Below are 27797 nucleotides of genomic sequence, written 5' to 3' on the forward strand. Positions count from 1 at the left end.
CGAAAAAAAAGCGTAGACAACAAAAGGTTTCTGCTTGACTGGTAAATGTGTTCAACCAAGCCGGATTAAAAACTCTACATAACCGTTGTTGTGCGTAATATTAAGCACAAATCACCAACCTTGAAACTAATTTGATACTCGTTTTAGAAGTCTGTATAATGACGTTTCACTCTTTGATACAACCAAAAGTGAGTGGAATGAATTTAGGAAGTAATGTTGAAGGTTCGGCATGAAATTGAGATAAATGATGCAGAAGCGCAAATGTTTTGCGCAATACTAAGAGATTGTGAAAAAAAATGATGCAGAAACATGCTCCGAAAGTCTGTCTACATGGATGAACGAAACTCACCACTTACTGCCCTAATTTTTGAGTGACCTGATGACGACAACTACAGGCGACCTCCGTGTCCCTTTCAAATATTGCTACTGTAACAGGAAAAAAAAACAAACTTAATTTGATAAAAAATTTCATGGATTGAATCAGCTTTTTCGTTCCCATATTTATTACGAGAGAAAATTTTTTTATTCGACATTGCAAAAAAAAAAAGCGAAAAAACGTAGTTACACTTTGGAGTATGGCTCTCGGAGCTGGACTTTTGAGGATTGGAAGAAGCAACGCTTTTTCAAATTATCTAACCTCGTTCTACTCTGCCGTTGTCATATTGTAGCGACTGTTCAATAGTAATAAAGAAAATATAATACAAAGAAAAGTAAAATGTAGTATAAAGGAAAGTGTAACACACATAAAATAATGGGAAAAAAAGTAAAAAATCTACTTTTAATATCTCTCGTATATGGGGTTACTTGAATAAGGGCGTCTTTCAGGAAGATTCCCACTTTTGAACTCTTTAAAATATTGGTTAGGGTTCGAGAAGTTTTTCTGGTTTGCAAGACTGCAATGAAAACAAAAAGTATCTACTAGAAATTCAGGACTAGAAGACCTTGGAAGCATCAGAGGCACTTGTTCCTCCTACGATACAACTTATTACACTTAACAAAGTACGAATCTCATCACCATTAAAGTACTAAAGAGTCATTTCAGCCACCAAATTCAATTTGATTTCACCGTTCATCCTTTTTGCCTAGTTTCATTTCTTTGATACTTTGGGTGTTAAGAGTTTTCTCGTTGGGTTTTCTAGTGAGTTTTCTAGCATTCCCCTCCTAAGTCACGAAATTCATAAACTCGAGGTAGGTGTGGGCGATTCGCTATGATTCTCGAAACGTTTGCAAGGACCTACTTCCTTTAAGAGTATTTATTTCTTGTTCGAAAGTTGTAAAACTACTAGTTTTTTCTTGTTTGTCAAAGAGTTTGTGTTGCTCAGTTGTTTTTAAATTCTCAATAAAAAGGATAAAAAAGTCACTGGCGTATCAATCCACTTGGGATGCGCCAACGCGTTTTACTGGAATTCGTGATCGTTGAGGTTTTGGAACGCGTGTTGGCCTATACAATGACTTGCGGGTGCCACTCGATGGCTAAGTCAGCGTTTTTATCCTCCCAAACATGTCTGGTACCAATTTATCGACCCTGGAGGGATGAAAGCTTGGTTTGCTCTAGGGCGGTTTCGAACCCTCGACCGTGTGGCTACAACGGACCTCTAACCGACTGCGCCCCGTTGTGTAAGTAAAATGTGGAGCACTATTTTTTGAAAGCTCCTCTTATAACACGTTCTTAATGAAATAAGTGTTTTGATTTACTAATCATGTTGACAATGACGCTCAATCGCTAATAAGCTGCTCATTTCAATCACATCAGCTCCATCTCGATTTTCATCGTTGCATGCATTCAGTGGTCTGTTTTGAAGATGACTGCAGTCAGCTGATCTCAAGCATTACGAATTTATTTGTGCAGCCTGTTGATAGAGTTGAAAAAGGGGATCAAGAAACATTCCGACCATGGAATGAGATCTGAGTCAAATGAGAGGCACCAGACGTAAATAGTTTTCAAATAAATTATGTTTTTTCTGGATCTTAAATCGCACGACGAGATGTGGTGTAATGTTAGATTAGAAATGTCTTACTCTACAAAACAGGTGTATGTTGATTTGTTTTGAAAATTCTACTGAAAGCAGATAAATCGTCAATTTCGTCAATCGTCATTTACAAGAAACGCTTAACCAAAACTATATTTAAAGGCATCACCCAACGAATCTGGAGTGGTGCGGGTTTCGGGTGGGTTATGCCTACACGAGGTCGCAGATTATGGGGAGGAGGGTGATTCAATCCTTTTCGTCCCAATCGCCCTAAAAAACGGGCCGGAAGATGCGGCGCGTGCACAAGCCTAGGACGCTCCAGTCGAACTCGTAGAAAATAGCGCCACGGAACGCTCTAAGCCGCATCTTTTCGGGTCGTTTTTTACGGCAATTAGGAAGAAATGGATGGAATCACCTTCCTCCCCATAATTTACAATCCCGTATAGGCATAACCCCCCTGAAATCCGTACCACCCTAGATTCCTGGGGTGGTGCCTTTAAAGTCCATGCGATCCTGTCTATAGAGTCCCCTACGCGCCTTTTCATAAGTCTTACCTTAAAGGTTGAAGGACGCTGAGAGGTAAACCCGCTGTCAGAACTCAACCTGTGCTTCAGAAGCTGCATTGTAGCCGAGAGGGGTGAAAGCGCTGATTTTCTGGATTTATCCATACCCGATCTAGTCTGCGGTGTTGCACTGGAAATTCTTCGACAGTAGAAGAGCGATAGATGGAGCTTCTAGTGCGATGTTTGGGTGATACTTTCTTAATTTTTAGCTACGCAAAATTTTGATTAGTTCACCTGCAAAAAGACAAAGACTAATCTTTTCCACGTGCTTAGTTTCCTGTTGTCTCATCATGAAGGAAACGGCTAGACCATTATTTCTTCGAGTTGAAGGCAGCATAATACGAATCTGATATGGTGAGGGAGTCGGGTGGAAAAGCTAGAACTGGGGTTGTAGATTGCGGAATCCGTAGCGGCCCCCCTCATCTCTACCTACTAATCTTTGAAAACAACGTAGAATACGAAATCAGTTGGAACGTACCACCGTGCCACGTCCACGAGCGAACGGTTAAAGGGTGATAAGGTCTCCTCATTGTCCTATTCAGGTAAAACCAATGGACAGGCTGCTGTGGAGAGCAGAACGTGTACGTATAAGAGCGTTCTAACGTAGCTCGTAGGAACTAAAGCGGTTCTCATACTATTTTTTTTAACGATGATTAGAAGAAGAAGAGAGGAAGAAGAGAGAAGAAGAGAGACAAAGAAGCTCCACATGTTCACTCCGGGAGAACGCAAGTTCTTCTTAATACTCATTGGAGTAGAGGCTAGCAACCTGCCCATGGGTTTTAAAATTTCACACATGTCACAGTAATAGAAAAAAGTCCCCTGATTCAGAAGGAAAATGTGGTACGGTAGCGCCAGGAAAGACGGGGTTGCAGGGGTCATATAGGCTACCGAAACGGAGAAGGACTAGGATGAAGATCTGTACTTATAACGCACGTATGCTTGCTTCGGAAGCGGCCATCGAAGATCTGATGATGCAAGCCAAGAAGATTAAGAACGACGTCATCGGACTGACCGAGACGAGACGACGTCACCCTCTCAATGGTGTATTTGAAACTGGAGAAGAACTGTTCTTAGGAATATGCGGCAGTAGAGGTGTTGGTGGAGTTGATGTCCTCGTCAACACGAGTATGGCAAAGAACATCGACTCTTTCAAACAGTTTACGACCCAAATCGGACGTCTGCGGATGAGAAGATGTGGTCCATCACCAGCTTTGACTATCTTCGTCGCTTACGCTCCAACATCAAGCTACGAAGAAGAAGAAGTCGAAGCTTTCTATATGTGACTGGAGAAGTTCTACCGAGACGATCATGCCTTCTACAAGGTCATAATCAGCGGTTTCAATGCTAAAGTTGACCCAAGAAAAACGCCTGAGGAACTTCACATCGGGACACGGCCTACAATGGAACGAGCGGGGGGAGAGGCTCCCCGATTTCATCATGACGACTACGACCATCCATGGGAACTCGCAATTCCAGGAGCCCTCCTCTCTACGCTGGACGTGGGGGTCACCCGATCGAGGGTACCGTAATGAAATAGACCACATTATCGTCATTAAAAGGTTCTGCCTGACGGACGTCGCTGTTGTGCCAAAATTCTATACGGGATCGGACCATCGCCTTCTCCGAGGAAGATTTTCCTTCACAAGAAGAGCCGCCAAGTTCAGAGAGAGAAATCCCAAGACTATCATCAACTGGGATCTCTTCGCTACGCTAGCCGGCTTTTGGAAAGATTCCGCAATGGACAACATCGACGAGGAATATGACCGGCTCGTTGAACACCTTCACGACTGCGCGAAGAAAGCTGAGTTTTCAAACCACCAAGAGACGCTTGTCTCTTGAAACTCTTGAGCTGATACGCCAGCGTGGAGCAGTACGAGCCGCAGGGAACCAAGAACTCACGTCCGAGCTCGCAAGGCTTTGCAAAGAGGCGATAAAGGAAGACCTTAAAGAGAGAAGAGCAGAAGTGCTGGCTGAAGCTGCAGAGGCGGGGAAAAGCATCCGCTATGCCCGTCGAGACTTCGCCAGTCGCAAGACGAGGATGACTGCTCTCCGGAACCCAAAGGGAACAGCCATTGCATCGAGAAGGGGGACGGAGAAAATCATCTACGACTTCTACTCTGATCTCTTCGACAGCCATGTCCACTTGCCTCCTCACCACCTGAGGGAAGATGGACAAGTCATTCCAGAGGTTCTCCCGTCCGAAATACGACATGCTATCATGTCGGTAAGAAATCGTACGGCACCCGGTCCCGACAGAATAAGACCAGAACACCTGAATAACCTTCAACATCAACACCCTGGCAATGCTCTTCACACGTTACCTGTTGGAATGCAAGGTGCCTAAACAGTGGAAGACCGTGTTGTTATATAAAAAGGGGAATCCACATGACATCGGCAACTATCGCTCAATCTGCTTACTATCCGTCATCTACAAGCTCTTTACAAGAGTGAACCTTAACAGGATTGAAAAAGTCCTGGATGAAGGACAGCCATAAGAGCAAGCAGGGTTTCGAAAAGGATTCAGCACGGTTGACCACATTCACACTGTTTCGAAACTCATCGAGGTATCACGAGAGTACAAGATGCCGCTCTGTCTCACCTCCATCGACTTGAAGAAGGCTTTCGACTCAGTTGAAACGGAAGTGGTCATGGAAGCCTTGGACAACTAAAGCGTCCCTACTCAGTACATAAAGGTACTTCGAGAGTTGTACAGTAACTTCACGGATTTCGCCATTCTACAAGAATATCATCATTGACGTGAAGAAAAGGGTCCGACAGGGTGATTCAGTCTTATCCAAAATATTCACAGCCACTCTCAAGAGCTCAATGCGAAAGTTGGAATGGGACGACATGGAAGTGAAGGTTGATGGTCGGTAGCTACACCATTTGGGCTTTGCCAGTGACACTGTACTGATAACATCTAACATCAACCAATCAAAACGAATGCTGACCGAATTCGACGAAACATGTGGATGCATCGGTCTTCAGCTGAATCTGAAAAAGACGATGTTCATGCGCAACGGAACGGACATATCCGAATGGACCAGCTACGTTTATTTGGGTCGTAGGATGTAGTGAAGAAGACCAGGAACACCCTGCTCCGTGCTCACCTCTTCAACACCACCGTACTTAATGCTTTGACCAATGCTTCCGAAACCTGTGCATTTCGCAAGCAGGAAGAAAACACAGTGAGCATCATTGAACGCGCAATTGAGAGGGTGATGCTAGAAGTATCCTGTTTCACGCAAGTGAGGGACAGGATTCAAAGTTCTCTTCTACATCAGCGATCGAGGATTAGAGACGCCGCCGCGTTCGCCAAGGAAAGTAAAATAAGGGGGGCCCGAACACGTGATGTGCTTTAACGACAACTGTTGGGCCAGAGCCGTAAGCGATTGGATACCACGCGACATCAAAACGGACCTCAGGAACACCGCCGATCCAATGGTCAGCTCTCTTTACGAAGTCATTCAAAGAAAAGTGCGACGCTCTTTGGTACCCCTAGAGAGAAGAGATGCCACTGAGCAGCACTTGCGCGCGATCGAAACAAATGGAAGAATTACTGGCGCCCATTCGACCAGTTCAAACATCAACGAGGGTCAAGGTGATCAAGGTGATTTGGTTCCGAAAATCTTCTCACCACGGGTAACTAGCAGTAGCAGGAAAGTTCTCTAAACATATGTTACGGTTTACATTTCCAGTTGTAGCTATACGATCTAGCAGTAGACTTAAGACTTTCTTTGTTGGAATGTTTGATCGGATAAATATCACTTTCTAATTCGAGTTCACCTTCAAGGCTCTGAAGAAGACGAGATCGCCGAGGCATTAGCCGAAAACACAGGATTACAACCTCGTGTCCAGATCAACTTAAGAAGACAAATATGGAATCATCATGCTGAGGATTACTGAAGGTCGTATATGGAGTATTCATACATTTATATACTCTACGAACAAGACTTAGGGCGCAAGCTACTGCATTTGGAGTTGTGCGGCGAGGCTTAGCGGTTAGAATCTATGGAAGGCCATTGCTTACATCACTCCTTGCTGTCTCCTTCTAGTTCACCACGGTCCCACCTCGATTCCAATCGCTGTTCCAACTGTACCGCTTCGAACGCAGCCGCTAACACAATGCTGCCTTTGAATCTTACTATACGTAACCCCTTCAACCCTTGTGACGTATATGTACGTGTAAGTGAAGTGTACTTATTGTTCAAGCGCCCCACTTAAGGGATTAGGATAGAATCATGGAAAATAATCCCACAGTGTAGCTACGAACCACGAAGTTTTTCTTGATGAATACCAGCGGCTCATCCCTCAGTTCAAAGCCAGCAGAGATCTTGAGATGGAACTGCTCTCATGTTTACTGTTCTTTTCCGTGGATCCGAAGCACTGAAACTGTGTTGAATATATTTGGACAGATATTCAATACACTGTCAGTGCTTCGGATGATTCTCGTTCGCACTATCAAAAGCTCAGTAAGTTATTATTGACGTGCAATGCTATAAGCAGCAATAGCTACGTTTTTAAGGTTGTTGCGAATTTATTTAGGCAGCTATGAGCGACTTCGAACAGCTAGAAACTTCTTCTTTTTCTCGCCAAACAAATACTTCTGCCTTTCCTCTTTTTCTCTTAACACTATCAGTTGATTGGATTTAGTCACTTTCTTATTTGCCAGTGATTGTTTGCAGTTGTGTTCATTCCATGTCAACTTATTACATCGTGGGATACTTAATGCAGACTTAGTATTTTGTTTGTTGCTACCAACCACGTGAGTGAATTGCAGCAAACTTAATTAATCCCTTGTGTAAGTCTGCTTTTCAAAAGGAAACCCTAAACTTTATATTACGATGTACTAGAGTTTTCTTGTTGTTGTTTGTTTAATATCGTAATAATGTACTATTCTCTTCTGGAACTTATAAGTTCTGTATAATTTTAACTAGAAAACGGTGTATTTCCAGGCATCGCGCAGAGTCAGAGTATAGTTCATATTCTAAATCTATTACCATTGCGTATTTTCGAAATTGGCGAATGGGAAGAGGAGCGGACTTTGAATGGTCGGGATGGGCACCGTGGAAATACATGAATTTTAGATAAAAGAAATCATTGTCAGTCTTTTGAAAAGAGCACAAAAAGTTTCCTAAGATTTATTAATTTCCAATATTTGAGATGTACTTTAGCTTCGCCAACCACAAAACTGGTACGTTATACTTAACACAGTATAACATTAACAGCATATATTAGTAGCATAAAATTAAGCGAATTAAGATGAAGTTTGCTATGAATTTTCTGTAAAAAGTGATATTTTCAACGCAACTTCATTTTTCAGTGGATGAATCATCCTGTGCCAATTAGTTCATCAGGAGATCCTTTAAATGGAAATATTCAGCTTAGTTGTACGTTGGATTATCTTTACAGGGTTTTCTCTGTGCGACACACATGAATGCCATTTTTAAAACGGTGTCATGCACCGGAAAGAAAACGGATATGACGAGTTTTCATACTTTCTCTCTTTATTTCTTGATTTTATTTCTGTTCGGGATCTGAGAATGGTGCACGGGCTGTTTATGCAACATCACCTATCAGCCCAGTTCTAAAAATATACCAGATTTGATATGGTGTCAGCCGATCGAGCATAATAAGTCTACCGTAACGACATTATCTTAGAATGTGGGTCTCATAAGTTTATTTGCTAAAATTGAGAGAAAACACGGTACGACTGTATATGGTTGCTTATGTTTCACCAACAACTAAAATAAACTTCGTTAATTATATATTCTTAAGTAGTCTAGGATGCTCTTCATCTGAAGCTCGGAACGCCTGTCCAACACGGTTTCATTTACACTACTCTTAGTTTTTGTCAGCATCGAGAATGCTCTTCGTCCTTCTCTATTCATTTCTCACATTGTGACGCTCACATTGTTTTGAAGATTTTAATGTCAACCATCATGAATGTTTCTGGGATTTTTTTGGGATGAAATCATGTTTAAGAGACTATTAGTGTTCCGCAATTACCGTCACTGTTCATTTCCCCATAGATTGAGCTTTTGAAAGTGAATATTAACAGTTCTTCGTAACAAAGTCAATAAGAATTTTTTTTGATTCATGACATAGGATTAGCACATTTCATGTTCTACGCACTTTGCATGACAAAAATCGTAGCTACTGAAGAAGGTTGATGTTCTTCAATGTCGAAGCTCCGACAGCTATCGCCATCGACATCTGAGTGTTTGGTTCTAGGAATGGTACCCGGTGCTGAGACCTACAGATAGCAGTACCGTTTTTGGAATGATGTCGTAGAATAACTAGTACGATAGGTCAAAAATGTAAAATTCGATGACCAGATTCTCCGTTGACTTTTATCAATCATGCATAAGTAAGATTTACTTAGAGTAACATACCTGTGTAACTGCCTTCGAGATTCGATTTTAGCGTACCCGTTTTTCTTTAAATTAAAACATCCAAGATAGTTTGAAGGACAAGCTTGAATTTATAATTACTGTGAATTTTTAGAACCAATTTCCGGTGTCCCGAGTTGAATGCTTTTGAAACCTATTACTTATTATCATTATTATAAGTAATAGTTTTATTATTAAACTCTAGAATGACCTTCTTTAAGGACAATTTATGCTTTGTCGAATTAATTGAATTAACAAAATTGTTCGTTGTGTTTCAGAATGCTCGTAATATAGTGTAGTAATAAATCAAAGGTAGTCTACTTTCACAGAAGTCTCTTGAAAAATAACCAGTAGATTCGTGAAAATGGAGAAAACTCTGAGAATAACTACAGAGCGAATCAGAGTTCCGTAGAATTTGCGACGGTGACAACAAGAAAAATAATGTTGATTGTTGCAGTTGCAATAGGCTAAGTTATTTATTTGACAGGTTGCAAGTCTTAATCTCCGCTTATTTTTTTTTAGCTTCCCACAAAACTTCCCTCAATACACTTCTCACAAAACCTCACTAATAACAACTTTGATGATTTCTTTTTTTTATTGCTTCTTTTCTTAGATTTACAGTAGTCATTTGTGTATCTCGTTCTATTGACATATCTGCAATTTCCCGTAGTCATACTTGAAATTTTACATTGAAATATTTGCTGAGCTTGAATTAACCTTTGTGCATTCAGTACTGCCGAATATGGGCGACCTTACCGTCAACGTTGGAGCGACGACTTTTATGTGCATTCTTTACGTTTCATTAGGTGATCGTTCTTCTGAAAGCAGTTGATGAATATTTGCGAAAAATGATTATTCAGGCACCCTATCGATAGTATGTAATTCTTTCAATCTGTTAATATGGTTGTCAGACCAGCACCTGAGACAAAAGTACATTTATTTAATGGCCTTAGATGCTGGAGAACTTGTTAATGGTAAGTTTTCAAACTTTATACTGCTTAACTAGAAATTCACCCTATACACTTGTCCTCTTGAAACACAAGTGCTCTACGTGTGGTCAGCACCAAACAAACTTGTATGTGGCTTGTGTGGTTCATGATGCTGTCTTTCCAATAGCGTAGTAACAGAGTTCAACCAACAGTGGACTGAAAAAGCGAATCAGCTGTACCCTTTATTCTTTGGTTTTTCACAATTAAGGATCAATATTCGGTCCCGTTCCTCATTTAACGTTGTCACCGTTGTTTCTGTTACGTCTGGTCATACGTCCCGACCTTTCTTTTTCATACATTTCCCCAGGTGGGGGCAAACAGTAGATTACGACGTAATGAGCTTCTCTAGTAACTATCTCGTTGTTTAAAATGAATTTTGTTGCAATATTGACTTTAAAATCGTCATCGAAGTCTGAAAGATTCGATTCACCGCTTGGTTCGTCTTTAAAAGTCTCTTATTCAGAACGGAATTTGAGAAACAAATTTCTAACCACCAGATCAGCTACCACACCTTCGCCTTACACACTGCATAGTTTTTGAGCCGCGCATGCCACACTATTACCTTGTTTTAATTGCCAGAGCATCACACGGCGTTAGTATGTTTTTTGAAACGTAACGTGCACAACACCAGACTTCTGTCTAAACACTAACCGAAGCTCTGCCTGCGTAGCGATAACAAAAATCCCTTGTTTAGGTGATCCATTGTTTGCGTAGGCAACAATAATAGGTAACATGTACCTGGACGGAAGTTATTTTTGACTCAACCTAATAGATTATTCTAATGTCATAAGATCTGGGGGTAAAATGTAGTTGGAGGGTTAGGGGTTTGGCACTCAGTGGCGCCCTCATTTCTGTAAGTAAATAACTAGATCATTCGGGGCTGCAGGACCAAAGTATTTGTCTTACGTTAGTGTTAGCATTAGTCTTCGTTACGACATAACGTTTGCGTCCTCACGTAGTTGTTTCAAAACTGATGTCATCCTGCTCGATCTCCAGCAAGATCTTTCATTGACTCCATTTGCCGGTCTTCTACACTCTGCAAAACTTTGCGGATGCATCATCTGAACATCAATGTCAACTGTCTTGATTTCCTTTTTTCGCTATTTCCACCTAAATCTTCCTTTTATTGCCATGCGGCATTTTCTAGATTGAATCTGACCTATAAGCTTCTCCAAGGCAGCTAGAACAAAATACTGTCCTTTTCAAATGTGAGAATAGAAGCGAAGATGGTTTTCCGTGATTATTTCGAAAGAGAAAGACGGAGCTTAGTATTTTTGCATGCCACCCGACTTCACATTATTTTCGCTTCCGCGTAGCATTCCTTCTTTGCAATTTTTGGCGTTCCTTTTGGCAAGAGTTCGTCCGCCGTTGTCCAAATGGGTATCAACACAGAATGCTGCACATGTTTCCTTTTAAACATACGTCGGGTGTCAGTGGATAAGCAGACTTACAACAGGACTAAATTATGTTGACAGTGTGTGTGACCGACCAAAACCACTTCGCTAGGGCGTTTTATGGCCGACTTTAGCACATGTTTCCATAGTATATTTCATGTACTGATGTTCGTTAGCATACAGCCTGAGTAGCATCCATCCACAGGTCCATGCAATTGTGCGTTTACCTCTATGCCGTTGAAGATCTCGAAGAGGTCCACGTCTGCGTACATTTCTTAGAGGAGGTGATGACAACGTACGGCCACACGTAGAGGTCTTCCTAACCGCTGCAACTATCTGACATTTGCTTTGCGGGCTTCCAATAATTCCGAGGAAATCGTTATGTTGTTTGAGTTTGCACTTCCGACAATGACCGTCTACTGGCTGAATACCTACTATTCAGAGTGTGCATTCCCTGTGATTCAGCTGTTCATCCTACTTAGACGATGTTAAGACAGGTGTCTCTAAAATTTTTTTAGTTGTCCTTCATAGCTGTAGCTAAATCTCATGAATCACCGTACTTTCTTCGCATCACCGCCACACCACCCTCTGATTGGCACACTGATGCTAAAGAACAGTAAATTGGTACTGCATTTATGGTAAATTGTGCAATGAAACAGGTTTTTGGCATCAGCTCTGCAGAGAGAAAAAATGACAACTAAAAAGCTGAAATTACCGGAGATGTTATCTCTCATGCTAGATGTTTACAAATGATACAAATGAGAAATAGTGTCTCTAGGAAGCGTAACGAATAAATTTACCCTTTAAGGTATCAGTTACGTACTTGTTGGAACTGGAAGAGGAACTGCGTTGATTGGAGGCTATCTATCGCAACCTATCACTGTTCGGGCCTGTTTTTTCGATGTGGGCTGATTTTTCCTACTACTTTTAAACAATTACAGTGTCCTAGTCAAGTAGTACTTGCAAAAGGAGTTAGATAGCAGTTACTCGCATATAGCGCGGAAGATTGCACTGGATGCAAAAATTTAACCATAATTTTGTCGTATAAGTAACACTTATCGTGCTAATATACTCAGAATTCGCTATGATCCACCATGGCTAACATTGTATTGTACTATATTTCACAGAAATCATTCCTAAATTGTTGTGGTAGAAGGGCACCTATTGTGGGTGGCTTTGAATGTTTGAAGAGTTAGTGTTTTGGGATGGTAATGATTTTAAATTCGGAATCCAGTGCGATAACAATCTCAGTTCAATCTTCGCTAGCTCACATTACGTTTATGTTGTCCGTATTGACTCATACCGTGAGATGTATGTGTGAGAAAGTTACATGAGTATTTCCGCGTTACCCTGGAGTACCGAAATCTGCAACAGTATATTTTTGAAACGGACCGTCTCCACATTATTTGTGCAACCATAATTTTTTTTGAGATTCCACTGCGACTAAAGCCTTTCATCTCTCAAGAGTAGATGATATTACTAGCCTGGGAGGATAGGAGAGTGATCTAATACATCGGCTGGCCCATCTGGCGGCGCCTGTATAAAGCAATTCCTAAACAATCTGTTGCTATCATGGAGCTCCCTTTAGTAATCTTAGGCAAGGGCTTGTACGCAATCGCCTGTATGATCTTATTTGCACTACACGGGAGTGCAAAATATATCCTAACAACAACAACGAGTGCGATTGCACGAATTCATGTGTTGTTTATCTGATTTTCTGTGTGCACTGAGGTGACGAATATTTAGAAAAAAAAGTGCTAGACCACTATGTATTCGCATCAAAGAATACCTGGACTGCAAAAGGAGATTATGTGACTCCACTGCATTAGATGGTCACAGAATGCATCGTAATAATGGAGAAGATTTTGATGTAAAGATCGCGATATTGGCGCTCAAAACTACAAAGGTGTTCGGAAAGTATCTGCAGAAATACGGCAAAATTTTGGAAAAACACAACTTTTTAACGACATTATATTATTCGACGAACTAATCTCCATCAACATCGACTACCTCTGCCAACATCTCACATGATCACGGATTCCTTTGGCGCAGAACTCCGGCCACCTGGAGGCGAAGAAAGCCCGAAGGTCATTTTCGAGATGGTCACGATCATCGTAGCGCTTCTCTTCCAGGTGATGCTGAAGCGTTCGGAAGAGGTGGTGTTCGCTCGCGGCCAGATCTGGGCTGTACGGTGGGTGCGGTAGAACTTCCCATCCGAGCTCCAGAATTTTCTAGAAAGCCTTCTTCGTGATGTGAGGGCGCGCGTTATCGTGCAGCAGGCGAACGTAGTCGAGCTTCGGATGCTTACGGATCTTGTCGGCCAGTCTTGACAGTTGAGCGCAGTAGACCTCGGCAGTAACTGTCGTGTTGTCCGGCAGCAGTTTGGAACGGTAGATTCCACGAACTCCTCAATAGACGCTCAGAATGACCTTCTCCTCATGGATTTCACCTTTCACGAAAGGATCCGGCATTTCATCGCCAGCGCACCATGCGCGTCTGTGGGTGTGGTTGACGTAGAGGACCAATTTTTCATCTCTAGTGACAATGGTGTCCAGCCAGTCGAATCTGCGGCTTTTGGAGAGCAGCTGAGTGCAGATGTCCAGGCGTCTTTGGTGGTTGCAGTCGCTAAATGCATGTAGGAGCCCCTACCGAGCTTTTTCACCATTCCGAGAGATCGCAGTCCGTTGCTCACGGTAGACAGCGAACAGCCAAGACTTGCAGCAAATACCGCACAGCTTCATATGGATGCTGCTCCGCCAGATTCTTCAGTTCGTCGAACGATATTGCAGTCGGTCGACCAGAGCGAGGCTCATCATCGAGTTTCTTGTTTCCGGCTTTGAAGCGCTGGAACCAGGCGCACACAGATCGCTCAAAAGGGGCTTCGGTGCCGAATACTTGACTTAAGTTTCGATGGGCTTCAGCAGCGGGGTGGCCAGATTCGAATTCGTAAAGGAGTACGCGTCGAATATGGGTGGAATCTTCGGCCATTATAGGATGAAATAGGCAAGGAAGAAGGACCCAGATATGTTATGTGTATACAAACGGTAGTGTCCTTATATAATATATTTAAAACGGGAACTTCCAGAACATCTCAAAAAATCTGCGCTATCTGCGAAATTTTCGGCGGATACTTTCCGAACACCCTAATAGTACTGCAGCGCGCAAGGTTCTTGAGGCTTTTTGGATCTACTCCAAGCGCCCAAATATGCCGCAAAGAGGAAAGCTTCTGCATTACGCAGGACTCGCGCAATTTTAAAGCTGATATTTGATTACGCTTGTCACCTCACAACAGGTATCTAGCAGTGGCAGGATAGTCATCTGATCGTAAGGTACGATGTTCTCTTCTACTTGTAGTTATGAGATCCAACAGTAAATTTAGGACTTTCTTTGTTGAGCGGAAACGACGTTTGACCAGATAAATTCATAATCGTTTGACCTCGTGTTCGGCTCAATTAGAGAAACCAAGTACTGAAACACCGCCATATGGAGGTTTGTAGAAAGCCGAACACGGAGAAATATAATGTGGTTTATGGTAATGACGTGACTACAAGATGGCTCTATGGCAAACGATACAAGTGGAGTACAGAGTTCGACACAACCGGGATGGGTAGATGATTACGTCGTAGATGTTTTTTGGCTCGGGCCCCGCTCCCCTAGATCGAATGATGATGTGCTGAGCATCCTTTCAGTCTGTGGTCAAGCAACAGATACTGTGCTTTAGAGTCATATTGAAAAAGCAATTTAAATTTGACGCGAGAATTCAAACGCCGACTGGATTGGCATGCAAAAGGTGATGAAATCTAACCAGAACCCAGCGAGCTGGGTGCCGGCCTTTATATTTAGGCTGGCCTTGGAAGAATTGCAGTAGGAGGTTACCCGTAGGACTTTTTCCGTCGCCGCGCTGACTATGTATGTCGCGCAGAAAAGGCAGATGGGCTTGCTGATGTGACTTCTCTATACATCAGTTCAACACGTGGATTAGAGAGAAAGCAGAAGTGAACGAGTTAACCTTTCACGGATAGTTACGACTCATTTGTATTGAGGAGGTATGTTAGCACATTAAGATTGGTGAAATATAAGAATCCGTATAAGTGCCATTCATATAATTGTAAAAAGCAGGTGTGTTGTGCTGTGTTATTGGGATGTAATGTCCGCATCGATTCTCCAGGAAGGTGATATATGTGGTTCAGCGTGTTTATTCACAGAAAGGAACAGTCAGAGAGCAGGTTCCTTATTCCAATTAAAGGGCGAGGTGTGCTACTTCCGCAAGGTAACCAGAAGAAAACTACTGAGTGTTTTGCTAAGGAGATCATACTATTATTGACTTAACAGGTGTAACAAACCTACTTTATCAACTTTATGTTGTTCAGATATACTGGCCACATTCACTTATTCTCGGGACGGAGCTTCCGTCTTTTGGGATCATTCTCATCTCCTGTGAACGATTGTGTGCCGTGCTTCGTCCTGCTGCCTACAATCGAATATTCATGGGGAAATTCAAAGTCGCTCTTCTTCTTACGGTTCCTTTGGCCGGCATAGTGAGTTTTTACCATTTTTCTCTATTCACTCGACTAAAATGTGATCTAAACAACCATTGCGGACATGTTTGCATCCGTTCTTCAAACGTTTTTTTTTTCTTTTGGTGGGCGTACACCTTCAAACATTACCTAAACTCTGTTACTCGATCATTTCCAAATATGCTTTCAGTATAAGCACGAATAACATGATTGAAAGGGTCAAATCCTAGATGCCCAAAATGAAGAACAGCTGTTACCGAAAAGATCGCTCTAATAGTCGACTTACTTTCACCGTTTCGCAGAAGTTTTCTAGCTCGTTCCTTTGTAGGAACATTATTAAGGGTGCTTTAAGTTTGCCACAGTTCAGATGAGAGGAACAAAGGTCAGCCGCCAATTTCAGATATCGGTTGCGATCGCTGGGTTGAGCACTTTGGGTGATGCTGGGAATCTCATTGCTGCTACTCAACACTGTGCAATCATTGCTAGTACAGCTATCTGGTAAGTGTTGTTTGTGTTCGCATGCAGAAACAAATGCTACAAGAAGCAAAGCACGTGGAATAAAGTCGAATTTTATCTTTATTTCACTAGATGAAGAAATATTTCAAAGATCAATTGCAAGAAAATTGATCTTTCAGGGTGACGTTTTCCTCATAGCTGTAGATAAAATTGTAGTAACATCCGTCGTATATAGTTCCTTAGAGGTTCGCATATTGGAGAATATTACAACGAACTTTGTACAGTCATTTCTAGAGTTCACTTATTTTTTATCATTTGAAATTTCACTGCAGCGCTGACAGAACGAAAAAATGCTTAAAACTCTTTTTCATTGATTTGCTTGAGCTGTGGCCAAAAGTGGTATTGATATTTATTGACAGCTAACGTTTCGGCAAGTCAATAAAAAAACTACATATTCATGCCAAGACTCAAGGACACTTGAACGTGGGCAATTCTAAGAGATGTACCAGCAAGCTTAAAAGTTTATTTAACTTTTCGAATATATTTTCATATAAATGACCTTGTGTAGTCGGATTATACGAGTGTTGGAAGACTACTATTTGACTATTGTCGAATATGAATTATTCGTTTACCCGGTTCATCTAGGAAGAAAGAATCCCAAAACGTTTATTTCAGATCTTGATGGACTCCATCATAATTCAGAATAAAGAGAAAAAGTTAAAACTAAGAGATTCTCGAAGCTGCCCAGTCAAACGTATGTACAATAAGACTGCCGCTTCTCTTTTGTGTCACCAGTGTAATGCAAATGGATCCACATTATCTCCGAATTCTTCTAGTGAGTGTAAGCAGGGTCACACGGTACATCAGTCTGCCGTCAGAGTCAACTGGGCATTGCGTAAGGGAACCACTCACGCTATCATAAACGCTGCTTACTCGGCTTCGACGAGGAAAACTTAATTTTTGACGACCTGTCACACACAAAGACATCCGTGCTAATTTCAAAAACGACTTGCCCTGGTCTCTTCGAGGCGTTCCCGAACGGCACGACGCGGACGATGACCTCTCAAAACGGTTTTGATGCGCGCACCATCGAAGCTCACCTAAAAGCTTCAGGCTACCGGAAAGTTTTCTCGAGAAGGGTACCGCGTGCCCTAATAGCAAGCAAGGTTAGCATCTCAGAGTCATTGTCGTTTCATCCGCGCCGCTCGGAATTTTTACTGAGTACGGTCGTCGTAGAAGAGACCTGGGTCCTCTATGATAACGATAGTGAGCATGTCTACTGACTCTGCATATTGGAAGGTTCTTCTCTGCTGGTTCTAGGAATCGCAGAGAATGATGTGAAGGGAGCTGCTGGCCGACAGTTGTCGATGCCAAAGTCCACAGCTCGGTTGGTTGGTGGCCTTAGTCCAAGAAAAGCGATCGAAATGTGCTGGTATTTACCTTCCACGTCAACGCGCTGCCGCATGTCGCTTCGCAGTCTTGCCACCAACTTGAGACCCTGCATCGGGAAACCCTTCTCCATCCATCCTACTCCTCAGACTTTGTCAGACTACCACTTGCTTTGGTTCCTTAAAGACATCACCCCACAAACCTGGGGTGGTACGGGTTTCAAGCGGGTAATGCCTACACGAGGTCGTAGATTGTGAGGAAGAGGGTGATTCCGTTCACCTCTCCCTGTATCAATGGTAAACGGACGACCCCGGAACTTTTTCTTATGACGGCTATGACGGCTTCTGTTGCAATGCCCAATCATTGCACCCGCCCCCGCTTGCGATTCGTGGTTGGTGGTTTTTCGAGGAATCGTAGGCAGAGAAGCACAAGGGTGACGCGCGGCCATAGAAGACGTCGTAAGAAACAGCGTTCCGGGATCGTCCGTTTACACTGATACAAAGAAAGATGAACGGAACGGATCCTCTTCTCCACAATCTACGAACCCGTATAGGCATTACCCGCCTGGAACCCGTACCACCCCAGGTTCGTGAGGTGATGCCTTTAAGCATTTCATGGAGCAAAAACTGCTCAGTTCTCTCAGTGACCTCAGATCCGTTGTTGAGTTGTTTATGAGTCTCAGTCTCCAGCTTCTGGTCTTTTTTGAAATGAAACCTTCCCAGAAAGATGAAGCATTGTAGCAGAAAATCGTGAAGAATACATCGATGGATGACCAACAACGAGTGTTTAAGAAAGGGAAATTGTTAGGAGTGCGCGTGTGTAAAAAAAAACAAGTACCTAATTTGATAGTTTCTGAAGCGAGGCTTTCTTTCGCTAGGTTCCACACACGGTCTCGGTTTTGCCATTACTTCTTTTCTGCTCGCTTATAGCTCCGACAACCAACAATGCATTGCAAGTAGGATTAGATGTGTACGCCTATTGTAGATCCCCGTGGTCCTTGTAAACCGCCAAACAAGAACTCGAATAAAAGCGCTCACAACAAGTCATGTGCCGAATATCCAGAGTTGTTCGAAGCTGAACCCACACTTTCTCCTGGTGTTGGCTTCTTGGTATACTCACGTAAAAACCTAATGTTCATTGTGTCATTATTTTTCTCGTTTAACTATTTCTTTTATTATCTGACATGATTTTCTATTTTGTGGAATTTTGCTAGTGATTTTTCGGAGAAATATGGTATATCAACAGTACGCGTTAATGATTTGCAATTCATACTCCGTTTAATTCTTCTAGGTATTTATTGTTCCAAAGTTTATTTGTTTGGTTGTTTTTCTATTTTCCTCTCTTCAAAATTTTATTCTGTTGTTCCAAGCACATCTGCACTCTATTTCACTTCCTCAATAAAAAAAAAAGAAATAGCGTCTGCTGATAAATGGCAAGAAATTCGTCATGCTCGTTGTCTGACCTGTTACTGAAACGTTTTTTTAAGTTTTGAGGGAAGGGATTCACAATTAAGAATCAATCATGATCAAGATTAAAAGTTAATTGATGCCACATGTTCGGGGTTTGGGATACTGTTTGGGATTTGAAGATCCCAAAACACAATAAAACTCCGGAAGCTGAAATTTTTACCAGTATAAACCCGGATTAATATTGTTCTTAAATTTTGTAATGTGATTTGATAACGAGTGCTACTTTATATTACTAAGGAACTTCCTTTTTTGACAATTAATTCAGTGACGTAGTGGCTGTGGAAACAGCAAATTGTCTCCAACATTGCAGTTCCTGTTTAGGTATTCGACATTTCACTTTGTATTTATTGTTTTTGCTTATGTAATATCTTTTATATCAATCTTCGTTGTATGGAGAATATCATCGGTAAGTTTGAAGATGTTTGGGCTGTTTGTCATGTGTGAAGTTCAATCTCGATCTACTGTGCAAAACTACTTTATCAACTTTTTCTCTTTTCAATTAGGAGTGTTCTTAAACTGATGTTAATCCCTTCATTTTACTAAGATTTTGCAAGATGAAGCATAGAAGCCTTAGAACTTTGAAAAAGTTCCGTAATTCACAAAACCACGTTTGCTCTTTTCACGGATAGGGAATGTATCGAAAAAGAAAACTGATTATCCCGAATCACAAAATGAAGTAGACGAATTTTGAAAGATCATAATTTAAACGTAGTGTATGGAATATAGGTCATAACTGAAACATTGTTCACGGTTAATGCTTCAAAAATAACCGGTAGGTCAAAGTGTTGTGATCAGACTTTTCAAAATTCCTTTAACTCGTTGTTGCATGAAATGAGAAGTATGATGGGCTTCTATGGTAAATATATTAGGTTGAGCCATGAATAACTTCCGCCAAGCTACATGTTACCTATTATTGTTGTCTATGCAGACAATATTTTTGTTATTTCTACTCAGGCGGAACTTCAGTTATTCTTTAGGCAGCCATTTACTGTTCTCCACGTTACGTTTTTTTGTTCACGTCGCAAATGAACAGTCGAAAAATACACCCCATGTAATGCTTCGGCAATTTGAACTAGGTAAGTTGCCGAAGTCCTGCGGTTCCGAACAGTTCTGCGACCACGTCTCAAAAAATATACTGCGTGTTGTGAAGAAGTGACAACCAGTCGAACGGTTAGAAATTTATTCGTGAAATTCCGTTCTGGAGATGTGACCTTGAAAGACGAACCAAAGGGTATCGTACTTCAGACTTCGAGGACGTATTTTGAAATTATTATTGAGATGAAGTTTGAGTCAACAACGAGAGAGTCAGCAGAGACAGAATTACGGTACGTCAGTACGTCGCAATCAGCTGTTTGCCCCAGAGAAATGCGTGGAAAACAAAACGGAATGACTTTCACTTCACTAATGACTCAACCTGACAGCTGTTCCTGGTACTCCAATTAGACTAACGGGTTACAAGAGAGTTTGCAGGAATAAATCTTGCATAGCTAAATGTATAGGCACGTGAAAGTAAGGCGGTCCACACATAGCACGCATCGAACGTTTTTAATCGAGGATGCATCTCGCTCACTCAGTTGACCACATTCCCCGCCGACTGTAAATGTTAGGACGGCCATTGGGGAACTGCAAGCTGTCATTCGATCTATTCGATTATTCGATGGGTCGAGGCTTTCACATAGTCTCAGTCACGCACCTCTCTTTTCTTTATTAATTGAGCTATAGAACGTAGATAAGAGTAGCTGAATCAGTAATAATTAATTTCTGGTGAACAAAAATTACCAAGTCCAAAGTCAGTTGTCAGTGAAACGTTCAGAAATTCGCTCGAGGAAGAGTCGGTAAGGATAATCGACTCGGAATCATGCTCTTAATTACTGGTTCCTCCATAATTCTTGTTGCATCCGAGTCTATTGTGATGCTTTTTATACGCTGGAACGTCTGCACTTTCAGTGACTTAGTAGTTGCTCTTACATATGCAATGCCTGGGTGAGTTGTTAAGCAGTTCTACAGTGTGATCCTATTTTGAAAATTCGTAATTATTTGTGAGTGTTAAGGTTTTTGTCGATTTTCAATACGATAATAAACATTTTGTTCCGCCCGGAATTCAGAAGACAGTTCTTTACAATTATTGGTGCGAGGTGAGATTAATGTTCATAAATTATAGTTTTGAATCTTACTGTAGCCTTATGCAGTGCTTTGCAGAGATCCCTCACTGGCTGTCCAGACGACGTGGGTTAATCCAATTCAAAGCAAGATGCCTCTTACTACTACGTCATCGCGAACGCGAACGAAGATGAGATGATGAGAACTTCTGGAGCCGTCACCCAAAGCAGCAACAGTGCCTTCACCTGAAGGGTATTCAAAGAAGATATGTGTGCATCTACATCGTCATCTGATACTGTGCTATCATTTTTTATCGTTCATAAGTACACACGTATTATTATCTGTAGAAACGTTTTAATTTATTTGAATACTCTGACATCCATTCAAACTCGTAATAATATTTGTATGCATATATTCTTAACGAGTCGTCTTGACAGAAAAATGCACCTTTGCTACGAGTCAGGTCAGAGAGCATTTGCCTATGAGTATAAAACTCTGAGATCACCGTAACTAGGGGATTTTGGAGTTTTTCTTCTCTGTTCGTATTGCAAGAACTTCTTGCCTGTAATATTCACTCTCGATAAATTGGCCAACAATGTCGTTATTAGGGAGTTGCAGAACCCGCTGTAACTTGCATATGCTCTAAGCATAGAAAGACGGATCCCTTGTCAAACAAAAGTGTGTGTATTTCCCCCTAAGACTTATTCCGTTTGTGCCAAGTCTTCTTAACACCAATACTCTAACCCAATTAAAATAGAACGGCAGGTACAAAGTAGGTTCTCTCTCCAGTATTACTTCGCAAATTACCTGAAAAATGAAACCAAACGATTGCAGAGGTAAATGGTTTTGAACAACAAGGAAGTTTCCGAACAATAACTTAGGTAAAAATACCATCGACCGCTTAAGGAAGCAGATATGCTGCGTTCCTCTATATTTTCATAAGCGGAGATGACAACGGGAAGAGGGAATCTTTTTCAAGAATTGTCAGACAGTGTCGAGTGAGGAACCTGGGGGCGCCAGGAGTCAGCTCTCGGCCTAGCCTAGACAGCAAGTCTCGAAAAGTATAAGGGTACTTTGAATAGATGGATGCTGCTCGGACCCTTGTGTGGATCGATCAAAGAGGTTGGATTTAGCCTAGTTTCAGGGCAAAACATCTTAGTGAAGGTGTGAGGCAACCGCATGATATCAGGATTGGTCAAAAGTAAGTCAGGTTCCATCTCTTAGTAACTCTCAACTCTGGCTTCAGAGAAAATAGTAGAAAGCACCGCAAACTTCATCAAAACCACTCCGTCGCTCCTGCACTCAAGAATTTGAGGTTAGAGTTTCAGATGATATTCTAAAAAGCATTGCATAATTGTATCATTTATCACCATAGGAGGTGCCGTAAAAAATGTCTTTGCAGTACATCTTAATGGGTGCGTGGAACTGCAACTACTGTAGAAAACGCATACTGTGAAAGCGTTTGGAATCGCAAACAATCGTTATTGACAAAAAGAAGAATTTCCATCAGAAATTCATCAATGAATCCCAAGAATGAGTACTTTTGAAATTCTTACTCTTTTTTCTTCTGACAGGGCGGTTTGTAGCACTCTCTAAGCTATGAGACTGCCCCACCTGGCCCACCTGCAGCTCCAGACATCAGAACTTAAGGATAGTCCACAGTGCATGGATCTCATTCTCCTTGGGTGACAATCTGTGAGAACGCGGTGGTTTTCCGGCGCGGCTGGTCGGTGAGACTGGTCAGATTGTTTTTCTCCGCGGAGTTCTTGTGTTGTAGGGCGATATCGAGGCTTGGCAAGGGGAGAGGAAGCCTTTGAGGGAATATGCATAGCATCAAAAATCTCTAATCATTTTTACTCCTTTGATAAGGACGAATTTGTCAGAATGTAAGGCCACAAATAAAGTTTTTCGAAATGTTTTGTTGCTGTCCCACCGAAACCTCATTTGTGTAGCAACGAAACATTTTCAAACTTACAGATTGTCAGTGTTCTGTAAAGATTGTTTAAATTAGAGGAGAAAACTTGCATGAAGTACATATGTATTGCACACAATACCCTTTAAGAAATGTAACACCTGCTAATTTAATGTGGTTGTCAACTTTCTCTAATAGTTGCAGAGTTTTTTTGCAGCTTATTAATGAATCCCATTAACGATCACTCTTTGAGATCAAATTCTTTGCCTTACCCTTTTACCTTTTAGAAAGTATCTTTTTCTAGAACTTTCGTTGTTGTAACTGTTCCAAATAGTTTAGGCTACGTCGGCTAGCTTCTACAAGTCATTGTATGGGCCAGTTACAAGTTCGTAAACAACAAACGATGTTGAATTGAAGTGAACGTGGTGGCGCATCCCAAGCGGAATGATTAACCCCAGTCACTTTATTTATTTATCCTTTTACTTTAAGCAGTTCAGGAAACAATCTAGGATTCAGGTTAAAAAGGATGAAACGAACACCTGAACTAAAATTTTCGGGATTTTGGTGAACATCTGTGGTCAGATTTTTTTATTCGCTATGCAGTGAGCGACACTGCAGAAAAGTAGATGTGTATCGTTTTCGTGGTCGCATGCCAAGAGTCATGAAAGACTGCTGACTTACGAATCGCCGTATCTGTAATGTTTTAATATCTTTGATATAAACCTAACCTCGTACTTCACAGATTAATAGCAATCTGTGTCCTCTGTGCTATACAAAAGATGTCAATTCTTACTTGAAATTGTAGAAGTTACGATGTTATCTCTGCGAACAATGGAAAAATCAAGGTGTTTGAACCTGAAATCTGCAATTTAGAAAAGATCCCCCCTATATGTATGCGTATTTTTGGTATACTGCTACAATATTTGTAGGAAAACGAGAGAAGTTTAAAAACCTTAAATCTCAAATCTTAAAATAATAAATCGAAATATCAATTGCCTTCAAAATGCTCGATTTGAATAAAAGTAAGAAAATTTATGATACTGTCTTTGAAAGCAGAGTTTCTCGGTATTTCCTCGAAAAATTCTTCGTCGAATCTTGAACAGTTCGTCCTAAGAAATGATCATCTTCTGTTGTTCTTGCACTTATATAATCCAGATGAGAGAAGAAGTGTTATAATATTAAGTGTTCTTGACCATGACCGTGCAAAAAGTGAAGAAATTCGTATTAACTCAGAAAGTATTTAGTCGGCATTTGTGTAATATTTTGAATGCAGTAAAAGAAAGAAAATGATTAACAATCGGTTCCAGACTTCCACGGAATGCTAAAACCCCGAAAATGTGTTACAGATAGCAAGTGCTTTACTGGATTTTTCTAGGTAGTCAAAAAACGAATGCTGTAAGAATTGAGAATTCCCGAAGTTTGCGCGGGTGATATAGACGCGACGATTCTAACGCTCTGTCTGATAAAGCAGAAATTAATTACTCACACTATTGAAATCTTGAATTCTTAACGCATTCGAGTGCAGTATTAGTTGATTACTGAATATGAAAACAGTTTAGGGGAATCGGGTGGAAAAGTCTGGGAACTCGATGGGTGGAAAGCCAACGAACCGTAGACCCGTTATTTAGAGTGTTGTCTTATTCTGGCTTACTTCTCCAAAGGTGATAATCCTCTTTAGTTTCCTGACACCTGGTACTTAAAATATAGTTAACGGCTTTTCACTAATTTGCCCTGAGGAAGGAAGCAATAATATAAAAATTTTATGTAACTTAATTCTGATGTTCCTTGCTTGGACATGATTCTCCAAATAAAATTGGAAGCCCACCACTTTTTTCATGCAAAAGATCCAACTAACTTTTCAGAATTTTTTTTACTGAAATTTCTAATAAAGATTTCGTTCTGGATCTTTGTTCCGCCCTACTTTCCCCCTTTCCAAAAAACTAGTGCAGTGGGCATATCCTGAGAAGAAAATTTGAAAGACAAATGATAGAAATTGTATGAGGGGCTCGAACTTTGTGGATGTTCTCATCTTTGTAATAACTACGCTATTCTTCATACTCTACTTTAAACGTATGGAGTTACAAGATGTGGCGATATGGAATATATGTGTATAAACTCCGCACGGAAATACGAAAGAAAAAATGAAACGGGGACATATTCTGACATTGCAATCAATGGATCAATTTCTACCATGGCGGAGAAGAAAAGCGTAACCGCAAAGCTGTTCTTCACTAGGTGTTACGCCCTGTAATGGGAAATCTTGAGGATTTGCTAATGAAAAAGATCAAGACCGGTTCTTGGAGGGTTACGCTATAAATGCCCTCCTACAACAGCCCATTTTGTGCCAACATGGGAGATGACACTAAAGCGGCGGTAGGTCAACTATTTTCTCAGTAATTGAAGATTGCTTTGAGGAACTACTCACAATTTGCCTCCCGTATCCGCAAGTTGACATCGTTCAGGCGTACCGCTTTGTTGGTTATACAGCGCTGACGTTTTCGGCGATTGCGGTGTTGTCCGTTTGTGTTACATTGCCAATGGTCTACAATTACATCCACCATGTCCGTGCCAGCGTCCATCACGAGCTGATGGAATGCCGCCAGGAAGCTAATATGATCTTCCAGGACGTCAACATTATTCCCGATCTACCGCGTAATCGAACAACTCGACAAACGCTTGGCAGTGAAGACTACTGTAAAGGTTGCTGTCTTCCAGGTATCTTTTAGTAATTTATTTTTCACATCTCCTGAATCCTTTACAATATCAGTTGCTGTTGTTTTTAGGACCAACGGGACCACCAGGGCCAGCTGGCAAGCCCGGTCGTCCAGGAAAGGATGGTGCACCGGGAGCACCGGGAAATCCAGGGAAACCTCCACAGGAACCCTGCGAGCCTGTAACTCCCCCGCCCTGCCCACCGTGCCCTCCTGGACCAGCAGGAAAGCCAGGACCTATAGGACCGATGGGAAACAGCGGCTCGCAAGGACCGGGTGGTGAGAAAGGACCTGATGGACCGAAAGGACCTCCGGGAATGAAGGGAATGCAAGGTCCAGCTGGACCACCAGGGAATTCTGGCGCTATGGGAGAACCAGGAGAAGCTGGAAAGAGTGATGAGCAGAAACCTGGAACACCTGGTGAAAAAGGACCGCCTGGACCACCGGGAGCACAGGGACCAATGGGTCCACCAGGAAAAGATGGGGAGCCTGGCGCAGATGGCGAAAAAGGACCGGACGGAATTCCTGGCAAACCTGGAATGGACGGCGAAAATGGACCACCAGGGCCTCCTGGATTGGATGGTATGCCTGGACATCGCGGTGTATGTCCGAAGTACTGCTCACTCGACGGCGGAATCTTTTTTGAGGATGGAACAAGGCGTTAAGCACTCGCACTGTCGCCGAAGCATAGTAGCTTTGAAGTATTGCGGTGTAGGGAGTAGATAAATATACGCATTCTATCTCCTATCTTGTCCTTAGTAAGAAGCAGATTTTGTTGTCGAGAGCGTGGAATAAAGAAGTTAACTCTTACTGGAAGTTTAAAGTTTTGTATTCTTCAGGATATTTCCGAAAAAAAATCTTAAAAGTCATTTTTCGGTTGAAGTAGTCCATGCGACGAAGTGACTACGTGGTGCATCAGTCAAACAAGCATGTAGCTAAAGTGAACCTGAGAAATAAAAAAGTTACTGAATTCCAGCTTTATATCGTCTCAGATTCAGGCTGTTTGATCCATAATTTCAGAAGATGAGGTATCCTTGTACCTATGGTTTGCGCGTTTTTAATCAAAGAAGGATAGATTGCTCACGTATCATTCACACTCTATAGTACCAATACATTCAAGTGCTCTAGCCATGTATGTGAAAATGCTAGGATGACCGACATAAGTCCCCAAAGTGGAACAGGAGGAAAAAAGCGGTGTGGAGTTCACAAAAGCTCTGATGCAGCTCAGAGAAAGAGGAAAACACTGAGTTAAACGCCATGTGCTTTTTCCTGTCTGTAGTGAGAAACACTTCGGAAACAGAAGTAAATTGTGATCAGCGCATCATTTAGGACTCTATCGGGAGGATTACGCCAAGCGTATCCCATTTTACACTAACAGAGAGAGAGAGACAGAGACAGAGAGAATTGGGAGTTCTATGCAACTTCGGTCAAGCTGTCAAATGTTATATGTTTCAGATTTTTTAAAGGCCTCGTAGTAATGGAACAACCACAACGTATGTTTACCTGTCGTTCTATTTCCCATCCATTTCAGATCATAACAGAAATTCGGCACAATCATATTAAGAAACGGTGATCTACTAAACTACTTTTAACTAAATGATTGGTACAAAGCAATGAAGTCACTGCACTTATCCCATTCGAAACACAAAAAACTACAACAGCGGCCAAGGGAAGCGAATTTAGTAGCAAATATATTGTGCATAGAAGAGTAGTTTCGAAGGAGAAATGTGCCCATTCATGACCATACAGGAAACAACTGCTGAATCCAATTTCCGAAGGATCCCTGAAAAAAAGTAGTCGTGGACTAGTTATGAAATCCTAAGACACCATTAAGGAAAAATTACTGAATTCAATTAATCATTCACACCTCATCAAATCGTATAAGACGGCTAGTTCGCCTTTTTTCAAGTTAACCGCAGTGCAAGAGAAGTTTCT

At 41.6% G+C, this 27797-nt stretch overlaps 7 protein-coding genes across 11 annotated transcripts; 5 read left to right on the forward strand and 2 right to left on the reverse strand.

Annotated features, from left to right (window-relative positions):
• Window positions 1–3441: 3441 nt before the first annotated feature.
• Window positions 3442–3816, forward strand: RB195_015203 (uncharacterized protein; the record flags this gene model as incomplete). Its single annotated transcript, XM_064205798.1, has 1 exon — window positions 3442–3816. The coding sequence occupies one exon, from the start codon at window positions 3442–3444 to the stop codon at window positions 3814–3816; it is 375 nt and encodes a 124-aa protein (XP_064061679.1).
• Window positions 3817–4292: 476 nt separating this feature from the next.
• On the forward strand, window positions 4293–4877 carry RB195_015204 (uncharacterized protein; the record flags this gene model as incomplete). The annotated part of the gene is made up of 1 exon (XM_064205799.1): window positions 4293–4877. One exon carries the CDS (start codon window positions 4293–4295, stop codon window positions 4875–4877), a length of 585 nt encoding a protein of 194 aa, XP_064061680.1.
• A 482-nt stretch (window positions 4878–5359) lies between these two features.
• On the forward strand, window positions 5360–12220 carry RB195_015205 (uncharacterized protein; the record flags this gene model as incomplete). 2 transcript variants are annotated; one of them, XM_064205800.1, is made up of 4 exons in its annotated part: window positions 5360–5402; window positions 9657–9731; window positions 9786–9899; window positions 12117–12220. In XM_064205800.1, the coding sequence occupies 4 exons, from the start codon at window positions 5360–5362 to the stop codon at window positions 12218–12220; spliced, it is 336 nt and encodes a 111-aa protein (XP_064061681.1). The 2 variants fall into 2 exon arrangements, with proteins under 2 accessions (XP_064061681.1, XP_013307487.2); XM_013452033.2 differs by lacking the exon at window positions 5360–5402 and having other exon boundaries at window positions 9668–9731.
• A 1115-nt stretch (window positions 12221–13335) lies between these two features.
• RB195_015206 (uncharacterized protein) lies at window positions 13336–21007 on the forward strand (the record flags this gene model as incomplete). Of its 3 annotated transcripts, XM_064205801.1 has the most annotated exons (7): window positions 15456–15578; window positions 15679–15846; window positions 16226–16323; window positions 17395–17447; window positions 17602–17672; window positions 20385–20464; window positions 20953–21007. In XM_064205801.1, the coding sequence occupies 7 exons, from the start codon at window positions 15456–15458 to the stop codon at window positions 21005–21007; spliced, it is 648 nt and encodes a 215-aa protein (XP_064061684.1). The 3 variants fall into 3 exon arrangements, with proteins under 3 accessions (XP_064061682.1, XP_064061684.1, XP_064061686.1); XM_064205802.1 differs by lacking the exons at window positions 15456–15578; window positions 16226–16323; window positions 17395–17447; ... (1 more) ...; window positions 20385–20464; window positions 20953–21007 and adding exons at window positions 13336–13499; window positions 13848–13920; window positions 16016–16030; XM_064205803.1 differs by lacking the exons at window positions 15456–15578; window positions 15679–15846; window positions 16226–16323; window positions 17395–17447; window positions 17602–17672 and adding exons at window positions 18636–18789; window positions 20221–20309.
• RB195_015207 (uncharacterized protein) lies at window positions 13997–14296 on the reverse strand (the record flags this gene model as incomplete). The annotated part of the gene is made up of 1 exon (XM_064205804.1): window positions 13997–14296. The coding sequence occupies one exon, from the start codon at window positions 14294–14296 to the stop codon at window positions 13997–13999; it is 300 nt and encodes a 99-aa protein (XP_064061683.1).
• RB195_015208 (uncharacterized protein) lies at window positions 17558–17785 on the reverse strand (the record flags this gene model as incomplete). Its single annotated transcript, XM_064205805.1, has 1 exon — window positions 17558–17785. The coding sequence occupies one exon, from the start codon at window positions 17783–17785 to the stop codon at window positions 17558–17560; it is 228 nt and encodes a 75-aa protein (XP_064061685.1).
• Window positions 21008–25467: 4460 nt separating the features above from the next.
• RB195_015209 (uncharacterized protein) lies at window positions 25468–26527 on the forward strand (the record flags this gene model as incomplete). Of its 2 annotated transcripts, none has more annotated exons than XM_064205806.1 (3): window positions 25468–25524; window positions 25614–25866; window positions 25935–26527. In XM_064205806.1, 3 exons carry the CDS (start codon window positions 25468–25470, stop codon window positions 26525–26527), a joined length of 903 nt encoding a protein of 300 aa, XP_064061687.1. The 2 variants fall into 2 exon arrangements, with proteins under 2 accessions (XP_064061687.1, XP_013307488.2); XM_013452034.2 differs by having other exon boundaries at window positions 25501–25524.
• Between the last annotated feature and the right edge of the window lie 1270 nt (window positions 26528–27797).

Source organism: Necator americanus, chromosome V (genome assembly GCF_031761385.1).
Source record: "Necator americanus strain Aroian chromosome V, whole genome shotgun sequence".
Classification (NCBI taxonomy): domain Eukaryota; kingdom Metazoa; phylum Nematoda; class Chromadorea; order Rhabditida; family Ancylostomatidae; genus Necator; species Necator americanus.